Source organism: Ochotona curzoniae, unplaced genomic scaffold (genome assembly GCF_017591425.1).
Source record: "Ochotona curzoniae isolate NIBS_2020 unplaced genomic scaffold, NIBS_Ocur_1.0 contig_883, whole genome shotgun sequence".
NCBI classification, from domain to species: Eukaryota; Metazoa; Chordata; class Mammalia; order Lagomorpha; family Ochotonidae; genus Ochotona; species Ochotona curzoniae.
Window position 1 is genome coordinate 17004646 of NW_024466599.1, and position 19787 is coordinate 17024432.

Consider the following 19787-nt stretch of genomic DNA (forward strand, 5'->3'; position numbering starts at 1 on the left):
GACAGCATCTGAATCAAGGGTCTACAAATGAAGCAGTAGGCACACGCATCCATGAGTGTTGGTCCAGCATGCTGGCTAGATCTGGCCATTGAATGGCGGCTGCATCCATGGCCACCCCCAAGCCAGTGACCTGGGACACGTTTCCAGGGCTGCATTTGGCTGTGTAGACTCCTTTGGATTGTGTCTGCTTTCAGATTCTTTTTGTTGATCCTTCCTGTCACCCAGTATTCTTACAATGAGTTTCTTTTTCTGCAGCTCTTAGCCGGTGCTGATTTCTGTTGTAATATGGAAGCCTAGCTTATGTAAAACCATTTGTCCCCAGTGCTGAAAGAATGATGCCCATTCATGCATGCAGCACCTTCCTCCTGGCCACCATGTCACAGCTGAGACTCACTGGCCCTCTTGTGCGTTGGTGTTCTTTGGAGTCCCTGACTGTAACCATAGCTACATTTTCAGATTTAGATTTTTTTTTTTTGATTTGTGCTTTCCTGAAGTTTGGGTTATTCATCTACTTGGTCTAATATGCTCTTTTCTGGTTGTTACAAATTCTAAGCTAATAGCATGCTTCTAAATGTTTCTAGAATTTCCACAGTGACAATAAGTTTCTAGAAATTCTTTCAAAAATTGCATTCCTTTTGTTTCTTTTGTCTTTAGGAGAAATGAAATGGTTCAAAGACAAGTAGTGAAATCCTCGTAGGATCTGCTTTGAGTTGAATCCCGCACACACATATCATCCAGGCTCATTTGTGAAGTATTGATTTATTAGAGATAAAGAGGAAGTAGAGTAAGCAGAGAGCAATGGTTGAAAGGCAGGCCATCTTCAAGGGCAGTCAGCAATGGACACGGGTGACAGGAGTCTTGGAGGTATCTTTTTAAGCATGAATGTTTTCAGAATGTCTAAGCACAATTAGAGCAATAATTACATAAAGGACTGGAATGTTCAGATTGACTGATTAGCTGACTACAAAATATAATCAAAAGATTGTGGTGAGCCAGAAAAAAGAACAAAAGGAATCGGCAGATTTATCTAATGATATTAGGCTATGGGAGTCTAATACCTCCATCTTCTCCAAAGGGACAGAGTACCTGTTGCCTGCTGGCCAGGGATGCCCACATTCTGCAGAGTAGCTTGTTTCAGTTCCACTCTCAAAGCCACACTTCCCCATCACTCCTTTCACAGGCTTCCATCTGATCCCCTGCTTTATTTTCAAACGTACCTTCTTAGAGCAGGAGGACAATTCAGTGGAGGAGGTAGCGCTCTGATGGGCTGCTGCTGTTCTCTGAGAGTGTGACAGCACCCACACGCCTTTATCACTGCAATTCCCTGATCCTCGAGGCTCCCATCACAAAACATAGTTCCTTCTTCCAGTGGCTGCTCTCAGCTAGTACATGCCAGTTGAAGCAGTGACAACTTTGCTGTTAATCACACATCCAGCCACCATTGTGTTCAGTTATGGCACTCACTTAATTTTCATCCTTTCATTACAGAACCATCCACCCTCTCCGAGGCTACTAAGGTAGACCCAGCCCCATTTCTTCTGTGCAGGGCCCCCTCCACAACCGCTCAGCTCTCCTGGGACAGCTTCCTCCTTGCTCTAAAGGCTAGGTCTCTTCCTCTGCTGGCTCTCACCTTCTCCCAGCCATGTTCACCAGGGTCTCACACTGTAGGGATCAGCCTTCACCCTGCTTGGGTCTGGGGTGGAGCCAAGAACCTGCCCTTTGGCCAGCCCCCAGGGGTGCTAATGCCAGCTGAAGGGGAAGCCCTTAGTAAAACATCCCCTTCGGTTCTCAGCTAGCTCCTTAGAAGAGTGGCAACTGCCTTTCTCATCTGCTGCCTCATCTGTGGCCGTCTGGTGAACTTGCTGCTAACTACTTACAATCTGGTGAGAAACAAAAGGAAGAAAACAGAGCTTGGAGGAAGATCAGACCAACACTGTAATCCTGCTCCTACCACTTGCTGTGGGATTCTGGGATATTCGCTTAAAAAATGAACCTCCTCATCGCAGCGAAGCCACGGGGCTGTCGAGAGACTTAAAGGAAAATACTTCATTCAGTAAATGTGTGTGGAATGTCTGCTGTATGCCAGGCACTGGCTGCTGGGCAAAGTGCAGTGTCTAACACCTAGTAAGAACTTGGCGAATACCGAGTCCCTTCTCTTGTCCCACCATGCTCCTAAACTTGAAAAATCCTTTGGTTTCTCATTTCTCTTGGCTGACCTTGTGCTTAGTCCAGTTGCTTCCTGCTACATATGGGTTCCTGGGAGATGGGTGTAGAGGACTGGCTGTAGAGGAGCTCTGCTTGACATCTGACCAGGGCCCCTGCTTTGTGAAGCTGACAGCCAGAACCAGGCCAGCGTACCCCCAGGACCCAACAGAGTCCTCCAAAGCCATGGCTGCCCCTGTGGCAGAAGGTGTATATGGCATATCTCTTGTCCTTTCCCATTCCTTCCTGGTGGATGTGAGGAAGGGAGACCATTCTGCATAGCCCCGATGGACACCTTCAACACTCCTGGGCCAGGAGCTACTTTCTGAAAGAGGCAGCCATGAGTTGGAGTGGCAGGGGTGGAGGCTCAAAGGGAGGAGCAGTGTCTGGTCATTGTTGATGACCTTCAGGCTTTATATGCAGCCCTCACCTGCTTGCACCAGTCCACTCAGCTGGGACTCCCATCTGGCTTATAACTGCCAGAAGAATTTTTGCCATCAAAGAAAAAGCAGACTCTCCATCCAGCACTTAAGGTCTTCAGTAGCTGGGCCCCATCTTGCCTTTTTTTTCCCCCCTAAAGATGTATTTTTATTACAAAGTCAGATACACAGAGAGGAGGAGAGACAGAGAGGAAGATCTTCTGTCCAATGATTCACTACCCCAAGTGACTGCAGCAGCCGACGCTGTGCCCATCCGAAGCCAGGAACCAAGAACTTTACTTCCAGGTTACACATGTGGGTGCAGGATCTCAAGGCTCTGGGCCGTCCTCAACTGCTTTCCCAGGTCACAAGCAGGGAGCTGGATGGGAAGACCTGCTGGGATTAGAACCGTGCCCATATGGGATCCTGGCGCATTCAAGGCGAGGACTTTAGCTGCTAGGTGGCGGGGCTGGGCCCCCCATCTTGACTTTCTTTGCTGTGTCTCTGATGTGGTGAGTGTATGTGTTGATCAGATGAGCCATTTGTGCTTCTTCGTAAGTATCTGTGACTTTGCTCCTATCATGTTCTTCCCTTCCCACCCCCAACCATCTGATTCCTTTCCTGAGTCACCCCAGCTCCCTTCCATCTACCCAGTTAGATGCTATTTCTTGGTTTCTCTAGGGCCCACCTCCATCCATCTTCAGGCACATCATGTTTCATCTTGACTCACCTTCTCGGCTAGATTGTGAGACTTCTGGGTGGTGGGAGTGTTTTCTCTGTGCCATGTCTAACAGGGTCTCTTGTATATACAGCAGATGCTTCACACATGCACGTGCTGTAACTTAAGAGTTTGAATGAGCTCCAACCTGCGAACACCAGAAGCTAATGCCTGTGCAGCTTCTGCTCGGCTTCGCTCGTTACGTGCAAGGCGAGATTTGGATGCCTGGGTTTCTCTGCTACTTTCACCCAGAGCTGCTGAGCCACTTGTTCCCCAGTCCATGCCATGGGGTCACAGTGAGCTGTTATCTCGAGGCAGAACAGTGGCAGTTAGAAGCTGAGCACTCGGGCTATGTATGAGAGAGGAGATCCTTGGCCAGGCAGCATCCACAGTGGGCATAACCAGGGTGTTGGTCCCTGGCCTGCCAGTAATGTAGAAGGTGGTATCTGTGAGCAGGAATTAGGAACAATTACATGATCCAAATCTAGCACAGGACTGTAAGCAGAAAGGTGTGAAAAGCTGGGTTTGGCTCCAATGGGCTAAGGGAGCAACATGGGGAGTTGATTTCAGATCCCCATGATGACCCAGGGGCATCCCTGCTAGCCCCAACTGTCAGGTAACTCTCACATACACTTTCTCTCAGTGTTTGCCTGAGTAGCCTGTGTTTTTTCTCCCCATGCTTCAATTTTGTTAGAATTACTCTTTGATAAGGGTGGTCAGCCTCAGGATAAGCCACGCAGCTGGCTGGAAGGAGATGTAGCTTTGCTTAGTGAAGGACTGGAAAGCCAGACCTGACCCCTTGAGACCACCTGTCTGGCTGGCCAATTATTCCTCATTCTCCCTTTCTTTTCTGAGATATGCCATCCATAAGACAATGACACACAGACCTTCAGGGCCTCCTGAGTATGGGTTGGGCACAGGACTACTGCATGCAATTGTCCAGAGATGAGGGGCAAGGGTTAGAAACAGTTAGTAGCAAGACAAACTTGGAAAGATAGGACTTCCACAGTTGAGACAGGAGAGTGGGGCCATGGGCAAGGCAATGGCTGTGCTCTTGACCAAAAAAGAATGGACTTGGAGTTAAGCTCCCAATGGGAAAGGAGCTTCCAGGGACTGGCAGAGTAGCAGCCCAGGAACATGACTTGGCTCACATGCGATTGCAGAGGGAGCCATGGCTAGGGAGATAGGCTTGGGCCCAAACACTGCAGCCACACCCACTGGGCACATCTGGTCAGTGGCAGCCTCTTCCACCCCTAAATGCTCCCACAGCTCTTCATGCCCCGTATCCCTCCTGCAGCTCAAATTGTCACCCTCACTGACAAGAGCACCTACTGCTGCCCTGTCCTGAGCTATTCGTTTTGCTTCATCCCTTCACTGGGGCTTTGTTCTGATTGGCTATTCTCCGCCCATGGCATCCTGGAAAGAGGACAAAAGTGGCTAGCCTGCTTTGAGGGAGGAGTGCTGGGGTTCAAGTCACATAACCCCAAGCCGGGGATACCAAGGTCTATTTCTAGCTTTACAGCTAACAGCTACACAACCATTCTTGAGGGCTGATTCTCTCCCTTTGGGACTTCCTCAGCCCTTCTCTATGTCCCCTGAGGTTTGCTTTCTGCCCAAAGTTCTATTTCCCAGGGTTGTCACCCCGTCCCTGCCTCCAGAAAACACAGTTAAAGCTGTTGGGCATTGGGGGCTGGTGCCCAGAGCAAGAGCAGCTACAGTCAGGTGCATATTTTGTGCAGACACAGCTTAGTGCCAGACTGTGTAAGGCTGGCAGTACTTGGCCAGAGCATGGGCGTCTATACTGTGTAACTGATGCCCCAAATCTGAATGCAGATTCCTCCCTCCCCTGCACCATTTCTATCAAGGCGGTATGGTGTCTGCCATGGCTTGCCCTCTGTTTCTCTGAAACGTAGGGTAATTCAGTGCTGGCGTGAATTGGAGATGCAGGGCCTTCCTGCCTTGGGGTGAGGAATCAAATGCCCTGGTCTGGCATCTGGATTGGCTGAGACCACCTCATAGCCCATATCCCCTAACCTCTAAGCCCAGCTAACAGGGGAGGTGACACCCGAGGAGGCAGACTGAGGGAGGCAGGACTCATTGTGAAGCATGGTTGTCGGAATCCCAGGGCAGCTCGGTGCGGTGGGAAGGGAAGGGGTCCAGGGCTGTGCTCTGACCTTGCAGTCCTGCTGATGGTTGTAGAACCTCTCAGGCTTCAGCTTTCCAGCTAGGAAATAGTTGTGACAGTGTCTGGCTTAGCCCTCTGGGTGGCTATGCATCTTACAGGGGGATGACCTGTGCCGTGCCTGGCACATGTGCTGGTGCCCTTGGGGAGAGCACATGGGAATCCATCCCACGGCCATTGCCACAGTTGGGATTGTTACAGCCAGAACCTGCTCAAGACAGGAATTCCGTCTCTAACATGCCACCCTTCCCCAAGTTCACCCCAAGAACTGAGGCATGCCTGGAGTCTCTGCATGGGCACGTTGTTCGTACTGGGGAGGGAGCTCCTGGGCCCTGCTCCGCTGCTCCACAACCAGAGCCTGTGTCCCCACCAAGTTTCTCCAACATGAGTAACACCACTGTAGGCTTCTACAGCACCATTTCCTGTGTGTGTGTGTGTGTGTGTGTGTGTGTGTGTGTGTGTGTGTGTGTGTGTGTGTCTTTTATAGCAAACTAATTCTTTCTGAAAACTTCACACCATCAACACAAGCAGAGGCATCACAAATGCTTCGCACCTGCTCTATCCAACCCCCAAGTACCTTTTGCCAGCACCAGCACCAGCACCAGCTTCAGCAGCTCCCCTGGCTGTCCTTAGTCTGGTCTTGCCTGCCTTTTGCTGTTCTCTCGTTGACTTCTCATCCTGGCCAAGTCTTGCAAATCTGTTTGGTTTCACTTTTCCTTACATAATCTAAGGGGTGCAGGCTGGCCAGATAACCCATTGCTGTCCCCTGAGAAACCACATGCTAGTGGGGAGTACCGATTGAGAGTCTGGGGGAAGCAGGAGCCGATTCCAGGCCTGGTTTAGTCATGGGGCTCCAACAGCAGCCCCCAAGAGGGTGATGCTATCTAAAGTTGCCAGGTGCAACACGACTGAGCCTGGGCTTCAGGACACAGCAGCAGAGTTTTTAGTAACCATATAGAGAATGCAAATGATTTGTATCCACCTAAAATTCAAATCTCATTGGGCACCTCACATTTTTATTTGTGAAATCTGGCCACCCTGGAGCTGACATGAAAGCCCCTAGACTGGGCACCCAAGGCCCTGCCAACGGCCCTACTCTACCATTCTAGCCTCGTCAGGCACTGTTGCACCTGCACTGTATGCCAGCCACGTGGTACCGCATGCTGTCCACCTGCAAACATCCCTGACCGTTACAAGGTTCCCCCCTAGGGGCAGCCATGATCTGCCCATTCTCTGGTGTTTGTCCCCCATGTGTCTTTTTTCTGTGAACCCCTCGCCTGCTCCTTATGCGTGCCTCTGGAGTCATTATCAGATTTTAGGATGGCTTTTGTGTGCTCCCCTCTCCAACCGTATATTCCACAATATCCAGCACATACTACAGAAAAATCAACAAATATTAGAACAAGACAATCCTTCCAACCATCTAAATATGAAAGTACCATTACAAGCTCATGAGTGTGCATATTATGAAGAAGTCATGGTGGGTTTCAAAACTTTTTTTGCACCAAAATAAATGTATTTTTAATTCCACATATACACTTTTTTCTTGAAGCCCTCTTATGGAGGTCTGTGCCTGTTGTGCAGATGTGGCATTTAAGTTCTTGCTCAGAATGTAGCCTTATTATCAGCGTCCAGCCCCAGCTCCCTGATGGACAGTGTGGTCCTTGAAAAGGAGCAAGTGCTTCCCTGCCTGCTGTGGGTACCAGCCTGTTTTACAGCCACAGCTTATGTTGATTAGGATTGTGGGATGAGAGAATCCAGTCGGACCCAGATTCTGCCTCTTGCCCTTGTTCATATCCAGTTCTCATCCAATCTATATGTCCCCCACCGGCCACCACTCCCTCACTGCTGGAGAACAAACAAGGTTGTCCAAGGGAGAGACTAAACGTGATTTCCAGAGCCACCCCAGAGTTTCCCATAGGAAGTGTGGGGCTGGAATACTGCTGGTAGGGAAAGAGGGTAAGGGACAAGAACAAACCTGAGAACAGTTAGAGAGCATGGGGGAGAGGGGCAAGTGGAGAAAAGTAGGCACCAGGGGTGTGGGTACAGCAGCCACTGCGTCAAACCGGGCAGGCTGGATGCCTTCTCTCGCTCTGCCCTAAATTAGTGACTCCTATGCACTTTTAAAAAAGTAAGCTTTATTCAAATTTCTCAAGAGTGTAGAGGTTCGGAGCAATGTGAACATGCAGCTCAATACAGCAAAAGAAACAGTACACTCACCATGGAGGGCAGAACAAAATGGACAGCTCTCCCCATCAAGCTGTGACAGCAGGTGTCCGGGTGAGTGGGGACACTAAGGTGGACTATGTCAGCCAACGGACCTTGGAAGGATTTCTTCAACCCTGGAGCAATGAAATCAACAGCATCTCAGAAGTATCGAAACCACTTAAGCAGTGTCCTCAGAACATGCTCCACATTGGGGGGCCCTGAGATGGCATCGGTGGCTGACCCCCATCCCCAGGTCCTGACACGGTTAGGCTGCAGCCCTCTCCCCTTCTCTCCCCCAACCCCCAGATACAGGAAGAAAAAACTGGAAGCAATGGTCTCAGTCACTTTCTCCCATTGCTCAGCCCTTCCCACCGTAATTAGCGGTTCACATGGGCATACATCCTTCTCTATTATATAATCATCAATAATAAAATAAATATGTATAAAAAAAAAGAAACAGTACACTCATTAGCCTCTGGAGGTTAAATGATGCAAAACGAAGGCCAGTTCACCCGCTCCAACTTCTACTAGCAGGATTTCCACTAACGGGAGGGGGCGGTGGGATTCTCACTGGGGCAAGAGGAGAAATTAAGGAAGATACAGACGCAGAGCTGGCTGGAGCCAGGCTAGGAGAGCCCTTCGAGGTGGCCTGGGGCCTCGGCGCGGCCACCGGCGTCTCCCAGGGTCACCGCAGATGCAGAGCAGGAATTAAAGACAGCCCTGGGCGCCGCGGCGGGCAACCTGGCGGCGAAGCTGCAAATTACACCCTTAAATCTGGCAGAGGAAAAATCAAGCAGTCCTCCTGCGGCACCTGGGCTGGGAGTGCGGCGCGTTTCCTGCGTACCTGCTTCAGGAAGCACGCACTTCGGCGGCAAGCACCTGGCTAGGGTACCCGGAAGGGCTTCTTCACGTAAGGGGGCTAAGGCTGAGGGAGCCGGGAAAGGGTGGGGACCTGGGGGAGGGGAGGACAGCCACAGATCCCAGCGCCCCCCGCCGACCCTGGAGCCTGCCGGACCCGGGAGGTCCCCGCGGCCTCAGATTTGAGCCTGGAGCCAAGGTGGGTGATTGCCCAGGTGACGCCGCAGCCCGCGGAGACTGGCAGGAGGTGCACCTGGCCGGGGGCGGGCGGTATCCTGAGGGGAGGGGGCCGGCAGGGGCGGGGCCGGGGCCCGGGGCGGCCGCGCAGTGGCCGAGCCGCGGGCAGGGGGCGTGGCATCGGCGCAGCCCCCGCCCCTGCGCGCAGCCTCGCCCAGAAAGCCGAGCCGGGGAGGACGGGGGGCGGCGCGGCGGCCTGGGCGCTGAATGGGCTGACTGCTCCCGGCTGCGTCCCGCCCCGGCCGGCCCCCGCGCCGCTCCCGCCCGTCCGCCCGGCTTCTGCGGCCGCCGCCAGCCCCGGCTCCGCGGTGAGTGAAGGGCAGCGCCGCCGGGGGCTGGCTGCGAGCGACGCGGCGACTCCGGTCTCCCCGGAGGCGCGCTCCCCGCCGAGATGTACGGTAAGGAGGGTTTCCGTGCCGACCGGGCCCGGGGGCGGCTCCGCAAACTTCCAGCGCCCAAGCCCCGTTTCCCTTGCGTGGCCCCGACGAGGGTCGAGGGTGGCTCTCAGGCGGCGCCCGGCAGGGCGGTTACGTGCGCTCGGTGCGCGCGCGCCGGTGCGGAGAGGACAAAGATGCCCCGGGGCTGGGGAGCTCGGCTCCTTGGAGCCGCTTCAGGCCCGGCGGGCGCCGCCGCGGTGGGTAGGGGCCCAGGTGGTCGCAGTGGCCGCGCTCTGGGCCAGGCGGGGGTCCCTGAAGCCGGGACTGGTTGGTGCAGGCGGCCGAGTGACAGCGCACGCAGGATGGACAAAAGCGTTTTTGCGCCTTTGTACCGGGGACTTTTACTGCGGAAACCGGTCGGCGGCTGAAGGCAGACACTCGCCGCGGGCCTGCGGATGGGGAGACTGCTGCTAGCGCTGCTGGGGCGGGGAGGCGGGGGCTTCTTTCATCGCCTTTAGATGGACTGGGCCCCGGGCGTACACTAGGTGAGGGGACCAGAGATCCCAACTTCCACATGCGCATCAGGGAAGGGTGCAGCACAGCCGCGGCCCCCGCCCAGGTGCAACAGTTCGCAGACCCTAACGGTGCTAGGCTCGGTCTTGGGTTACCAGTGTCCGGTTTTGGCAGGCGGTGAGGGTTTTGAGGAGGGTGGTCCCAGCTCTGGAGACGTTCCAGGGCTGTGAGTGTGAGATGCTCGTGGACACGACGAGTCCTTCATCCTTGAAGCTGCACACACCTCCCGCCCCGAACGCCAGATAGGGCTCAGGCTGCACCAGAGGTGCCCCAGCAGGGCTCGTTCCCAATTTAACCCGCAGCTTCCCCTCTGCACACACCGTGAGTCACAAACTTTGCTGGAGGCAGAGGAAGCTGCGAGCCAGGTGGGAGGGCTGAGCAGTGGCTGTACGCACCTCCTCGCACCCCGCAGCTCTGAATTCCCAGGGAGCTGGACTCAGCCCCTGCCCGGTTGGTTAAGCACCTGTGGTTCTAAACCATGGACCTTTAGCAAAAGGTCATTTCTTTTGAGTGGACCTGGGGTGGGGTACCAGGGACATGACAGTCACAGGTGCCTGACAAGCTGGGAGATCAGAGGCTTTCTTATTTGTAAAATGCTGTGATTCCCTCTCTCCCCCCAACCCCCTTTTTTTTCTGCCAAGGAAGCAGCCTCCTGAAGCTGCAAATCCCTAGGTTAAAGCATGTGACTGCAGGGGAACCTGCAGTGGGGTTGGAGTTGGGACAGGCCTGGCATAGGGGGATCAGACCGGAAAGCCTGATTCCCGCCTGGACTTAGCCACCCTTTGGACTTAGCCCAGACTAATGTGGCTGCTCACCCTGTGAGTGGGGGTGCTGGAAGCTGGGGGTCTGTGGTGTTAAGCCAGTGCAAGGAGAGCTGGGCAGGGCCAAGCCGCAGGTCGGAAGATCTCGGGTCTGTGCCCGGATATTTAGTCAGTTCTCATGTCTCATTCAGAGGCACACAGAGAGGGTACTCACCCCAAATGAGTCATGGAGATTTTAACCAAGGAATCCCCTGGGCAACTGCCCACACAAAGGAAGGCCAAACCAGGACTGGAGGGGGGCGGGGTTGTCGCTGAGGTCATTGCGTGTGTGCAAAGCCTGGTCTGAGAAGGTGGCAGAGACAGCCACTCTCCCAGGAGACGGCTGGGCTGCTGGGATTCTGGCGTGTTCCTTGGTTGCGTGAAACAGAAAAGCCTGTGTGATCCTCAGCATCAGTGAGCAGGGGGTGAGCAAATGCCAGTAGGGAGGTTGGAGGGCACAGGTGGCAGCAGGGTATGCTGGAGCAGGGCGGCACAGAGCCAGGATCTCCTGCATGGTGCTGCACCCCCCACCACCACCCCTGACCCCTGACCCCTGACCCCAGGGGAATGCGCATTAGAAGATGTCTGCCTCCCAGGGCAGTGAGGTCCCTGGTGGAGCCAGAAGTTCCTGCCAGCTGCAGGTAAAGTCAGCCGCGGAGATGAGCTCCTGATGCTCTCCCCAGCTGTGCATGGCTTCCTTTCCCTCTCTTCTACCTGCCCCAACTCTGTCATGCTGGGCTGTCAGCCTCCTCCCTCTCCCTTCTCTTGCCTGTGGAAAACTAAGGGCCTCTTGCGGCAGCCAAAGGACACAGAGCTGCCTGTGCTAGGGAGAACCCTAGCCCCAGGGTCAGCACATTCAGATCCATGAGCCCTGTGAATGCTAAAGTGCTGGTGTATCCCTGTGCCCTGCTGGGAGTCTGCAAGCTGGGTGGGTAGAGATAGACGGGCCATCAGAAGAGGTGCTGTCCTCACAGCCCACAGCCTGGGAGCCTGTCCCCTCCAGGTCCTTGTGGCTTTTTGCCCATCTCTCTTCTCCTGCACTTGCCTTTTGGCACCACCTCTCCACCCAGCTTGACCTTGACCTTGCTAGTCACCAAGGCTCTCAACTCGCCTCTCTCCCCCCTCCCAAGCAAGCTAGCAGGAGCTGCCTGCTCACCACCCCATCACCCCTAATGTCCACCACGTTCTGGAAATGGACACAGGTGACTGTCACAGATGAGCGTAGACTGACGAAGCACTTGGGTGTGGGGGGATCGTGGGCGAAGTATCTGCAGTGGGATCTCCATCACTTTTATTTCTGCTGGGTTGCGTAATGAAGGAGTCCCCGTTTCTCTGATGCGGGTGAGTGCCATGGAGGCCCTGCCTTATAGGTGGGCTCCTTACCCACAGTGCTGAGCCCAAGTGAGCCCAGAGGTGCTTCCCCCAGAAGTGGGGTGGCTGCTTGAGGAGTGAGTGTAAGTGGTTTCTCCTGCATGTCTGTGCTCCCAACCCCACGGAATCCAGAGCTCCTCTCTTCAACCCTGCTTATCCCCACATCTAAAGGTTGCCTCACGCTCCACATAGCCCCGAGTCCAGGCAGGGCATGGTGTCCCACTCCATATGGGGGATTTTGCTTAGGGTCTCAGCTTCACCAAAATCTCCATAGATACTTCTGTCCGTCACACACGTGTTGTCCATGCCACACACGTGTGTGCACATGTGCTTTAATCTCCCCGCCCAATCTAAGGCCGCTACAGCCCTGTGCTAGGCCTGTCTTGTGCCTGTGGGTGCTGGGTGGCTTGTTCCCTCCCATCAGCCCCAGCTGCCGTTCTCTCTGCAGGAAGGGACAGGGAGAGAAATGGAGAGCCTGTTTTCTCACTCTTACTGCGCACAGCACAGTGATTCAGAGGTTTTTTTCTTCTTGAACATAAATAAAAATAACAAGTTAATACCACTATTTGGAAAATCTGCTAAAGAAAAAGCAGCAACAGAACCCAGAGTCCTCGCTATTGAACCTGCCCCTGTACCTTACGTAGAATCCCTGCTATGACTTGCATGTGCATCCCCTGGCCCTTTCCAGGTATGAGAGGACCCATGGCTGGGGTCTGAGTCCCCCTACCTCTACCCCTGTTGCTCAGATCACCGTGGCCCTGGGCCTTTGCAGCCGCCTCCTCACCTCACTTTAGTGACCAGTAGGAGGGAGAGCTGTCGCTTTGCTGCTTGCCTCTCTTCCATGTTTCTCTTTCAGCTTTAATTTTTATAAATTTGTTATTTATTTGAAAAGCAGAGTGACAGAGGAGACAGAGAGAGATCTTCAATCCACTGGTTCATTCCCCAAGTGGCCTCAGTGGCCAGGGCAAGACCAGGCTGAAACTAGGAGCCTGAACTCCACCCGGGTCTCCACGTGAGTGGCAGACGTCCAGGTACCTGGGCCATCTTTTGTTGCTTTCTCCGTCATATTAGCAGGAAGCTGGATTAGAAGGGAGCAGCCAGCACTCTCATGTGGGGATTCCAGCATTACAGTGACTATACTACAACATTGATTAAAAAGAAGCAGAAATCAAAGCTTAAAAAGATTGCTGTGGTCTGTTCCTGGTATCAAACAAATGAAAATCTAATTGAAAAAAAAAAAGGCTTCTTTTTCTGGTGATGATCAGTCTTTCAAGAAAATCTTAAAATATTGCAAACTGTAAACAAATATCATTCTGCTGTCTTCCGATCCATGCACTTGCTTATGAGGTTAAAATTATTCATTTTGTATGATTTTGTCTCCTATTTTTTTTTTCCCACAAAGCAGTAAAATAACTTCCGCTCTTCCCCCTATTAATAAAAATTCCCTGGCAGTCCTTTTCTTAACTATGTTTTAATGTTTTACGATTGACACATAATCATGATATGTATTTATGGGATGCCACATGAATGCCAAAAGTGCTGGTGTATCCCTGTGCCCTGCTGGGAGTCTGCAAGCTGGGTGGGTAGAGATAGACGGGCCATCAGAAGAGGTGCTGTCCTCACAGCCCACAGCCTGGGAGCCTGTCCCCTCCAGGTCCTTGTGGCTTTTTGCCCATCTCTCTTCTCCTGCACTTGCCTTTGGCACCACCTCTCCACCCACTTGACCTTGACCTTGCTAGTCACCAAGGCTCTCAACTCGCCTCTCTCTCCCCTCCCAAGCAAGCTAGCACGAGCTGCCTGCTCACCACCCCATCAGCCCTAATGTCCACCACGTTCTGGAAATGGACACAGGTGACTGTCACAGTACATGTGTGCCTGATGTGAAGTTCAGTCTTATCTGTCTCTTCCAATATTCAGAATCCTTTTGTTGAATTTTTTTAAAAAATATACAATATACTGTTACCGTCTTTCTCTTCAGTAGAACACCAGACTTCTGTTTAAAAAATCATTCTCATCTACTTGAAAGGCGGAACAGAAGAAATAGATTAGATGGACAGATAAATAGATGGATGGATGGATGGATGGATGTCTCTATGTGATAACTTGACATACTCCCCATGTGCCCACAAGGCAGGGCCAGGCCAGTTGGAAACCAGAAGCCAGGAACTCAGTCTGAGTCTTTCATGTAGATTCCATTATGTACCACCCTCTTCTACCCCTGCCATCCACCACACTCATTAGCAGGAAGTTGTGTCAAAAGTGGTCCTGTGTTGAGGGATGAAGGCATCCCAAGTAGGGACTTTACCTCTGCACCACAACTACCCACACAGGCTGCCATGTGGTGGATTAGAATTCACTTCTTGGACCCAGCGCGATGGCTGAGTGGCTAAATCCTTGCCTTGCAACCACTGGAATCCCATATGAGTGCCAGTTCATGTCCTAGCTGCTCCACTTCCCATCCAGCTCCCTGCTTGTGGTCTGGGAAGGCTGTCAAAGATAGCCCAGCGCCATGGGACCCTGCACCCATGTGGAAGACCTAGAAGAAGCTCCTGGCTGCTGGCTTCAGATCAGCTGAGCTCTGGCCACTGAGGTCACTTGGGGAGTGAACCAGCAAATGGAAGAGTTTTCTCTCTGTCTCTCCTTTCTGTAAATCTTCCTTTTCAATAAAAATAAATCTTTAAAAAAAAAGAATTCACTTCTTGTCCATTTAGTGTAGAAAGTTCCAGTATTACAGCTCTTGCAGAAGTTTCTGATTCTCAAAGTTTGCTTTGATCTTTGAAAGTTTTCGGAGAACTGCTACAGATTGTCAAATTGTTTTCTACTTCTTACTGCCTGTCTTCCTTGTACTCTCAAAAGCTCTAAGTATTGCAATTCCCCCCATCTTTTTTAATTCAATAGAAAAATTGTATGACTTCTGACTCCTATTCTTTGTTAGTGGATGAGACAGTTCCTGTGTTTTTAACTTTTGCCTTTCACTGGCATGTCCTGAGTGTAAGAGCTTTACTTGTTGAAGGTGTTGTTCATTTGCTTGCCATGTGCCTCGTGTTCTGTGTTGAAATAGATGTACACTGTCAGGTGTTTGTAGAACTCCAGCTGCTTGTGATGCACAGGGTGTCCTGGGGGAGATGGAAACCTCACAGGAATGGCTGTGGGTGTAGCAGTGAAGACCTGGTTAAGACGCCCATGTTTTATAGCCCGAGTTTGAGAGCCCATTCTAACTCTTCACTGCAGCTTCCTGCTAATACAGACCCCAGGGGAGAGTGGTGATGGTTCAGATAACTGGTCCCTACCACTCACCTGAATTGAGTTCCTGGTCCCAATTGTTGTGGACATTTGAGGAGTGAACCAGTAAAAGGAAATTTCTCTTAAATAAAAATTATTTAAAGAAGTACACACATACAAAGTTTTACAATTTTAAATCTTTTTTTTGCCAAGAAGACTACAATTTAAGTAAGCAAACACGTTGTAAACCTGAAAAGATTAAATGCTACAGAAGTTACATTCCATAAAGTTACACAAAACTTTGCAAAGTGGGATGAAGTTATTCCTGTGACCAGCAGTCAGAAGAGTCTTTAAGTGAGAGAGATGAGGGTGGGTGGAGGCACTGGAAGGGCCTTCAAGAGGAGCAGGTGTTGATGCTGAGGGAGAGGGGAAGTGAAAGAGAATGAATGAAGCAGAAACAGTGGGCAAAGAGAAGACTTGTCCATCTTGGACAGTTGGGGCTGCTGCGTGAGCCTGGGTGGAGTTTAGATGGAGGATGTGGTGGAGACGGAAGTGATGTCTGGAGGCATTTTCTCTCATCCTGGCAAACATCAGGATCTAGTGAACATTTCCAACAAAGGACTGATTTGCTTAGTTGAGGTTTTAGGGAAATGAAGCTAAGGGCTATACCAGATGGGGCAAGGACATGGAAGTGAGAGAAGGGCAAGGAGAGGAGACAGTCACTGCAGCCACAGGTGGGAGTCTAACGATGAAGACACTTGAAGGACCATTGAAGTGACAGTTGAAGATGTTTGTGCAAAGCTGTGGGGCACTCCCACCGGAGAATGTGAGTTGGGGTGGGGGCAGACCAGACCAGGCAGGGCTACAATGTCGGTGGGCCTCATGTGAGCCTGATCAGGGAAGAACCAGGCTTGGTTGACTGTTTACTAGTGCAAGCATAGATCAGAATGGATGAGGGTTAGTTGGGCTTTGCTGCAGCATCAGCTGGCAGATGCTGGCACTGGGGGCTAATTCAAGTTAAACCGCAGAACCACCGGGGAAGTGCATAATCCAGGAGTGGGCCCAGTAGGAAAATAGTGGACACCTCCTTCTTGGGTTATCACTCCCACTGGAGAGCATAAAAACTAGGATAGGGGCAGACCTGGCTGGACAGAATGGCACCCACCAGCATGTGCATGGGCGGGATAGTGGGCCTGGGTGGGTTGAGCTAGGCTTCAATGCCCATTGACATGTAGGAGAGCTGAATGGAATGTGGGACAGACTGAGCAAGTCTGCTGCACATAGTGGCAAGCATGGGAACCAGGGCAGGGGGCAGGTCTGGTGGGAGTTATTGTGGGTCACTCCAACTAGACTGCAGCTCCCACTGGTTTGCGTGAGGCCCGAGTGTGTGGTGGGCAGGATCAGGCTGGACTACAACACTCATCAGTTCGTGTGGAAGACAGGGCTGGAAACAGAACTGACCCAGCAATTGCAACTACCAGCTGATAGGGGCGACAGACTGTGCCAGGCCCTGTACTTGCAAATACACACAAGAATCTGGTCTGGGATCATCTCAGATGAAGTTTCTTTGGGGATCTCCCCAAACTGCCAGACTCAGAACCCCAACCATGGAGAGAAGTGTAGTTTCCATGGTCTGACCATGGAGTACAGGTGTCAAAGCTGATCCTCCTCAGAGACTCCGACGGACCACTGCACAGCACATCCAGGTGCAAGTGGAGGATATGGCGGTCCATCGGAACCTGCAGAGGACACCTGGCACCAAACGGAGGACAGAGGGCAGAACAAATGAATCAACTACCCCAGCCATATGTTGGCAGTGGAAATCTGGGCAAATGGAGACACTGTGTCAACCAGTGGATTCTGCAGCGACCTCATCATGCTTTGAATGGCAAGACTGGCAGCAATTCAAAACTATTGAATTATCAAAACCACTTGAGCAGGACCCTCGGAGCATGCCCCACATCAGGGACCTGGGATGGGTGGGAGGCTAGGTGGGGCTTTTCCCTTTATCTCCCCCTTTACCCTAGATACAGGAAAAAAAAAAGCAATAATGCGGAAACGATAATCTTACCCACTTTCTTGTAACCCTTGACCCTTTGTGCCCTAATCAGCTATGTAAAGATTGTCAAAATAAGTGATTAAAAAAAAAAGCTGTGGGGCAACATTATAATGTGGACTGAATGTTTTTTTAAAGCATTTCCTTTAGTGTATCAAATGTGAATTTTAGAAGCATCTATTAAAAAATTGAAGGGTCACCTTGTACTGTACCAGGTTAAGCCATCACTCTATTGGCTTAACAGTTCTATTGGCTAACAGTTGGAATTCCAGCTCCCTGCGAATGTTGCTGAGAAAGCAGATGATGGCCCACACACTTGGGCTTCTGTGACCCGCGTGGGAGACCTGGATGGATCCTAGTTCCTGGCCGAAGCCTGGCTCAGCTCTGGCCATTGTGGCCATTTGGGCAATGAGCCAGCACCCTGAAGATCTCTTTCTGGTCTCTGTCACTCTACCTTTGAAATAAGTAAATCTTAAACAATTGATTTTGAAATAGGTACTAAATTCCCTAGAACTACAAAATTATTGCAATCAAACTTGTTCTAAAGGGTAGAGGCATGTGATTTACACAGATACACAGGTCAAAGCAGTAAATGGAAGATCTTTCTTTTTTTCCTTCTCACTCTGTAACTCTTTCAAATAGACAAAAAAAAAAATCTCTGAAGAATATGTTACTTCAGAAAGAAAAAAGTACAAGCAAGGAGAGCTGCAAGTTCGGTTTTGAGCTTGCTTTTGGCCACAGTGGAGAAGGAAGGTGTTTACAAGCTTCATTGGTGGCTCCGTCTGTTTTCTGTTGCTAATGACATGAACTGCCGACTAGGTTCATGGGTTATAAAGAGAAGAGGTTTATTTTGGCTCACGGTTCTGGTGGAAGGGCTGTATCTGGCCTTCTTGCTGGCAGAGCCATGTGACAGCACAGGGTATCACATGTCAAAAGACAGGGAATATGCCCAGACCTGGGTACAACTGGCTTTGGCCACAGACCCACTCTCAAGATGACCTTTAACCTACACGTACCAAGAGTGGCTTGGCTCAGTCACAAGAATATTGCCCCGTCTCTGCCTCCTATCCCATCATGAAACAGGTGAGATTTCAACTGGGCTTTCAGAGGGGACAAACTGGGCCCTACATGATAGCCAGTGGCTAAAGTACTCACCTTGCATGTGCTGGGATCCAATGTAGGTGTCATTTCATGTCTTGGCTGCTCCAGTTCCCTTCTGGCTCCTCGCTTGTAGTCTGGGAAAGTAGTAGAGGATTGCCCAAAGCCTTGGGACCCCGCACCCATGTGGGAGACCTGGAAGCTCCTGGCTTCAGATCAGCTTAGCTGTGCCTGCTGCCGCCACTCTGGGAGTGAACTAGCAGATAGAAGATCTTTGTCTCTCCTTCTCTCTGTATATTTATCTTTCCAATAAAAATTTTTAAAAATTAAAAAATAATAATCAGAGGGGACAAATCACGTTCAAATCACAGCAATTAGCACCCAGAGGGGAAAAGTATTTTTTAATGCGACTACCTACAACAAATAGTTTTTTGGTAACACTGTGATCTGAAAGGAGTTCATTCTAGATGATATAAATTAGATTTCCCTTTTGATAATAGAGTCAACTTTTATCTGCTATATGCAAGACCAACAGCAAGTTTGGGGGTTCTCATACTGTGCTGTGAAATTGTAAGTAGTCCTGTCCTGGCTAATTTCCTGATTTGCCGTAAGACTTTTTTTTTTTAATTGGGAGACAGGGAGACAGAACCTACCTGCTGGTTCAGTTTCCAAATACTCATGACATCTGGGACCGTCAAGAGCTGGAATGCAATCTAGGTCTCCCATAGGAGCAGCAGGAATGCCATTCCTTGAGCCATCCCCACTGCTTCTGGGGATCCACGTTAGCAGGAAGCTGGAATTGTGTCCAGCCCCTAACGCTGGCAGCCCTTGATCCCAATGGAGCGGTTGTGGGTGGAAGACAGTAGGCAAGCCCCACAGAGGGTATGATGTAAGAAATTGGGAAGCAGAGCCACTTGAGAAACAGTAGGCAAAGCAGAAAGGGGCTGTACACCCAAGACTGGGTTGCACCTGCTCTCACGGACACTCCACAATCTGTGCTCGACCTGGAGAAGAGCAGAGAGCAAGAATTCTTCTATAGCAGGAAAAGCTCCTTTTAAAGATGTTTATGTAGTTGAAAGGCAGAGTTAGAGAGAGAGAGAGGAGAGGGACAGAGATCTTCAGTCTACTGATTCACTCGCCTAATGGCCATGACTTGTACTAGCTGAAGCCAGGAACCTGGAACTCCATCTGGATCTTAGTCTTATAGGAGAGTGACAGGATCCCCAAGCACTTGGGCCATCTGCTGTTGCTTTCCCAGATGTGTTAACAGGGAGCTGGATCAGAAACAGCAGCCAGGACTTGAGCCGGTACTGTGATACCAGAGTCACAGGTGATGGCTGAACCTGCTGCACTACAGCTCCAGTCCCAGGAGGAGGCTCTCCCGCTCCAACAGTCTGGTTGTGAATTAAAACTCTTTCCATGCATCTTCATGTCTGGGAACTGTGCAGTGGGCTAGGTGGGCTTTT

The 19787-nt window shown here is 51.2% G+C and overlaps 1 protein-coding gene across 1 annotated transcript in view; it reads left to right on the forward strand.

Moving 5' to 3' along the window:
• Window positions 1–8976: 8976 nt before the first annotated feature.
• The window catches only part of EFR3B (EFR3 homolog B), a 68529-nt gene continuing 57718 nt past the window's right edge, over window positions 8977–19787 (forward strand). Inside the window, exon 1 of the mRNA XM_040992926.1 lies at window positions 8977–9222. Coding sequence (XP_040848860.1) covers window positions 9216–9222 — 7 coding nt within the window. The 5' untranslated portion in view covers window positions 8977–9215. The remainder of the gene's footprint in view (window positions 9223–19787) is intronic.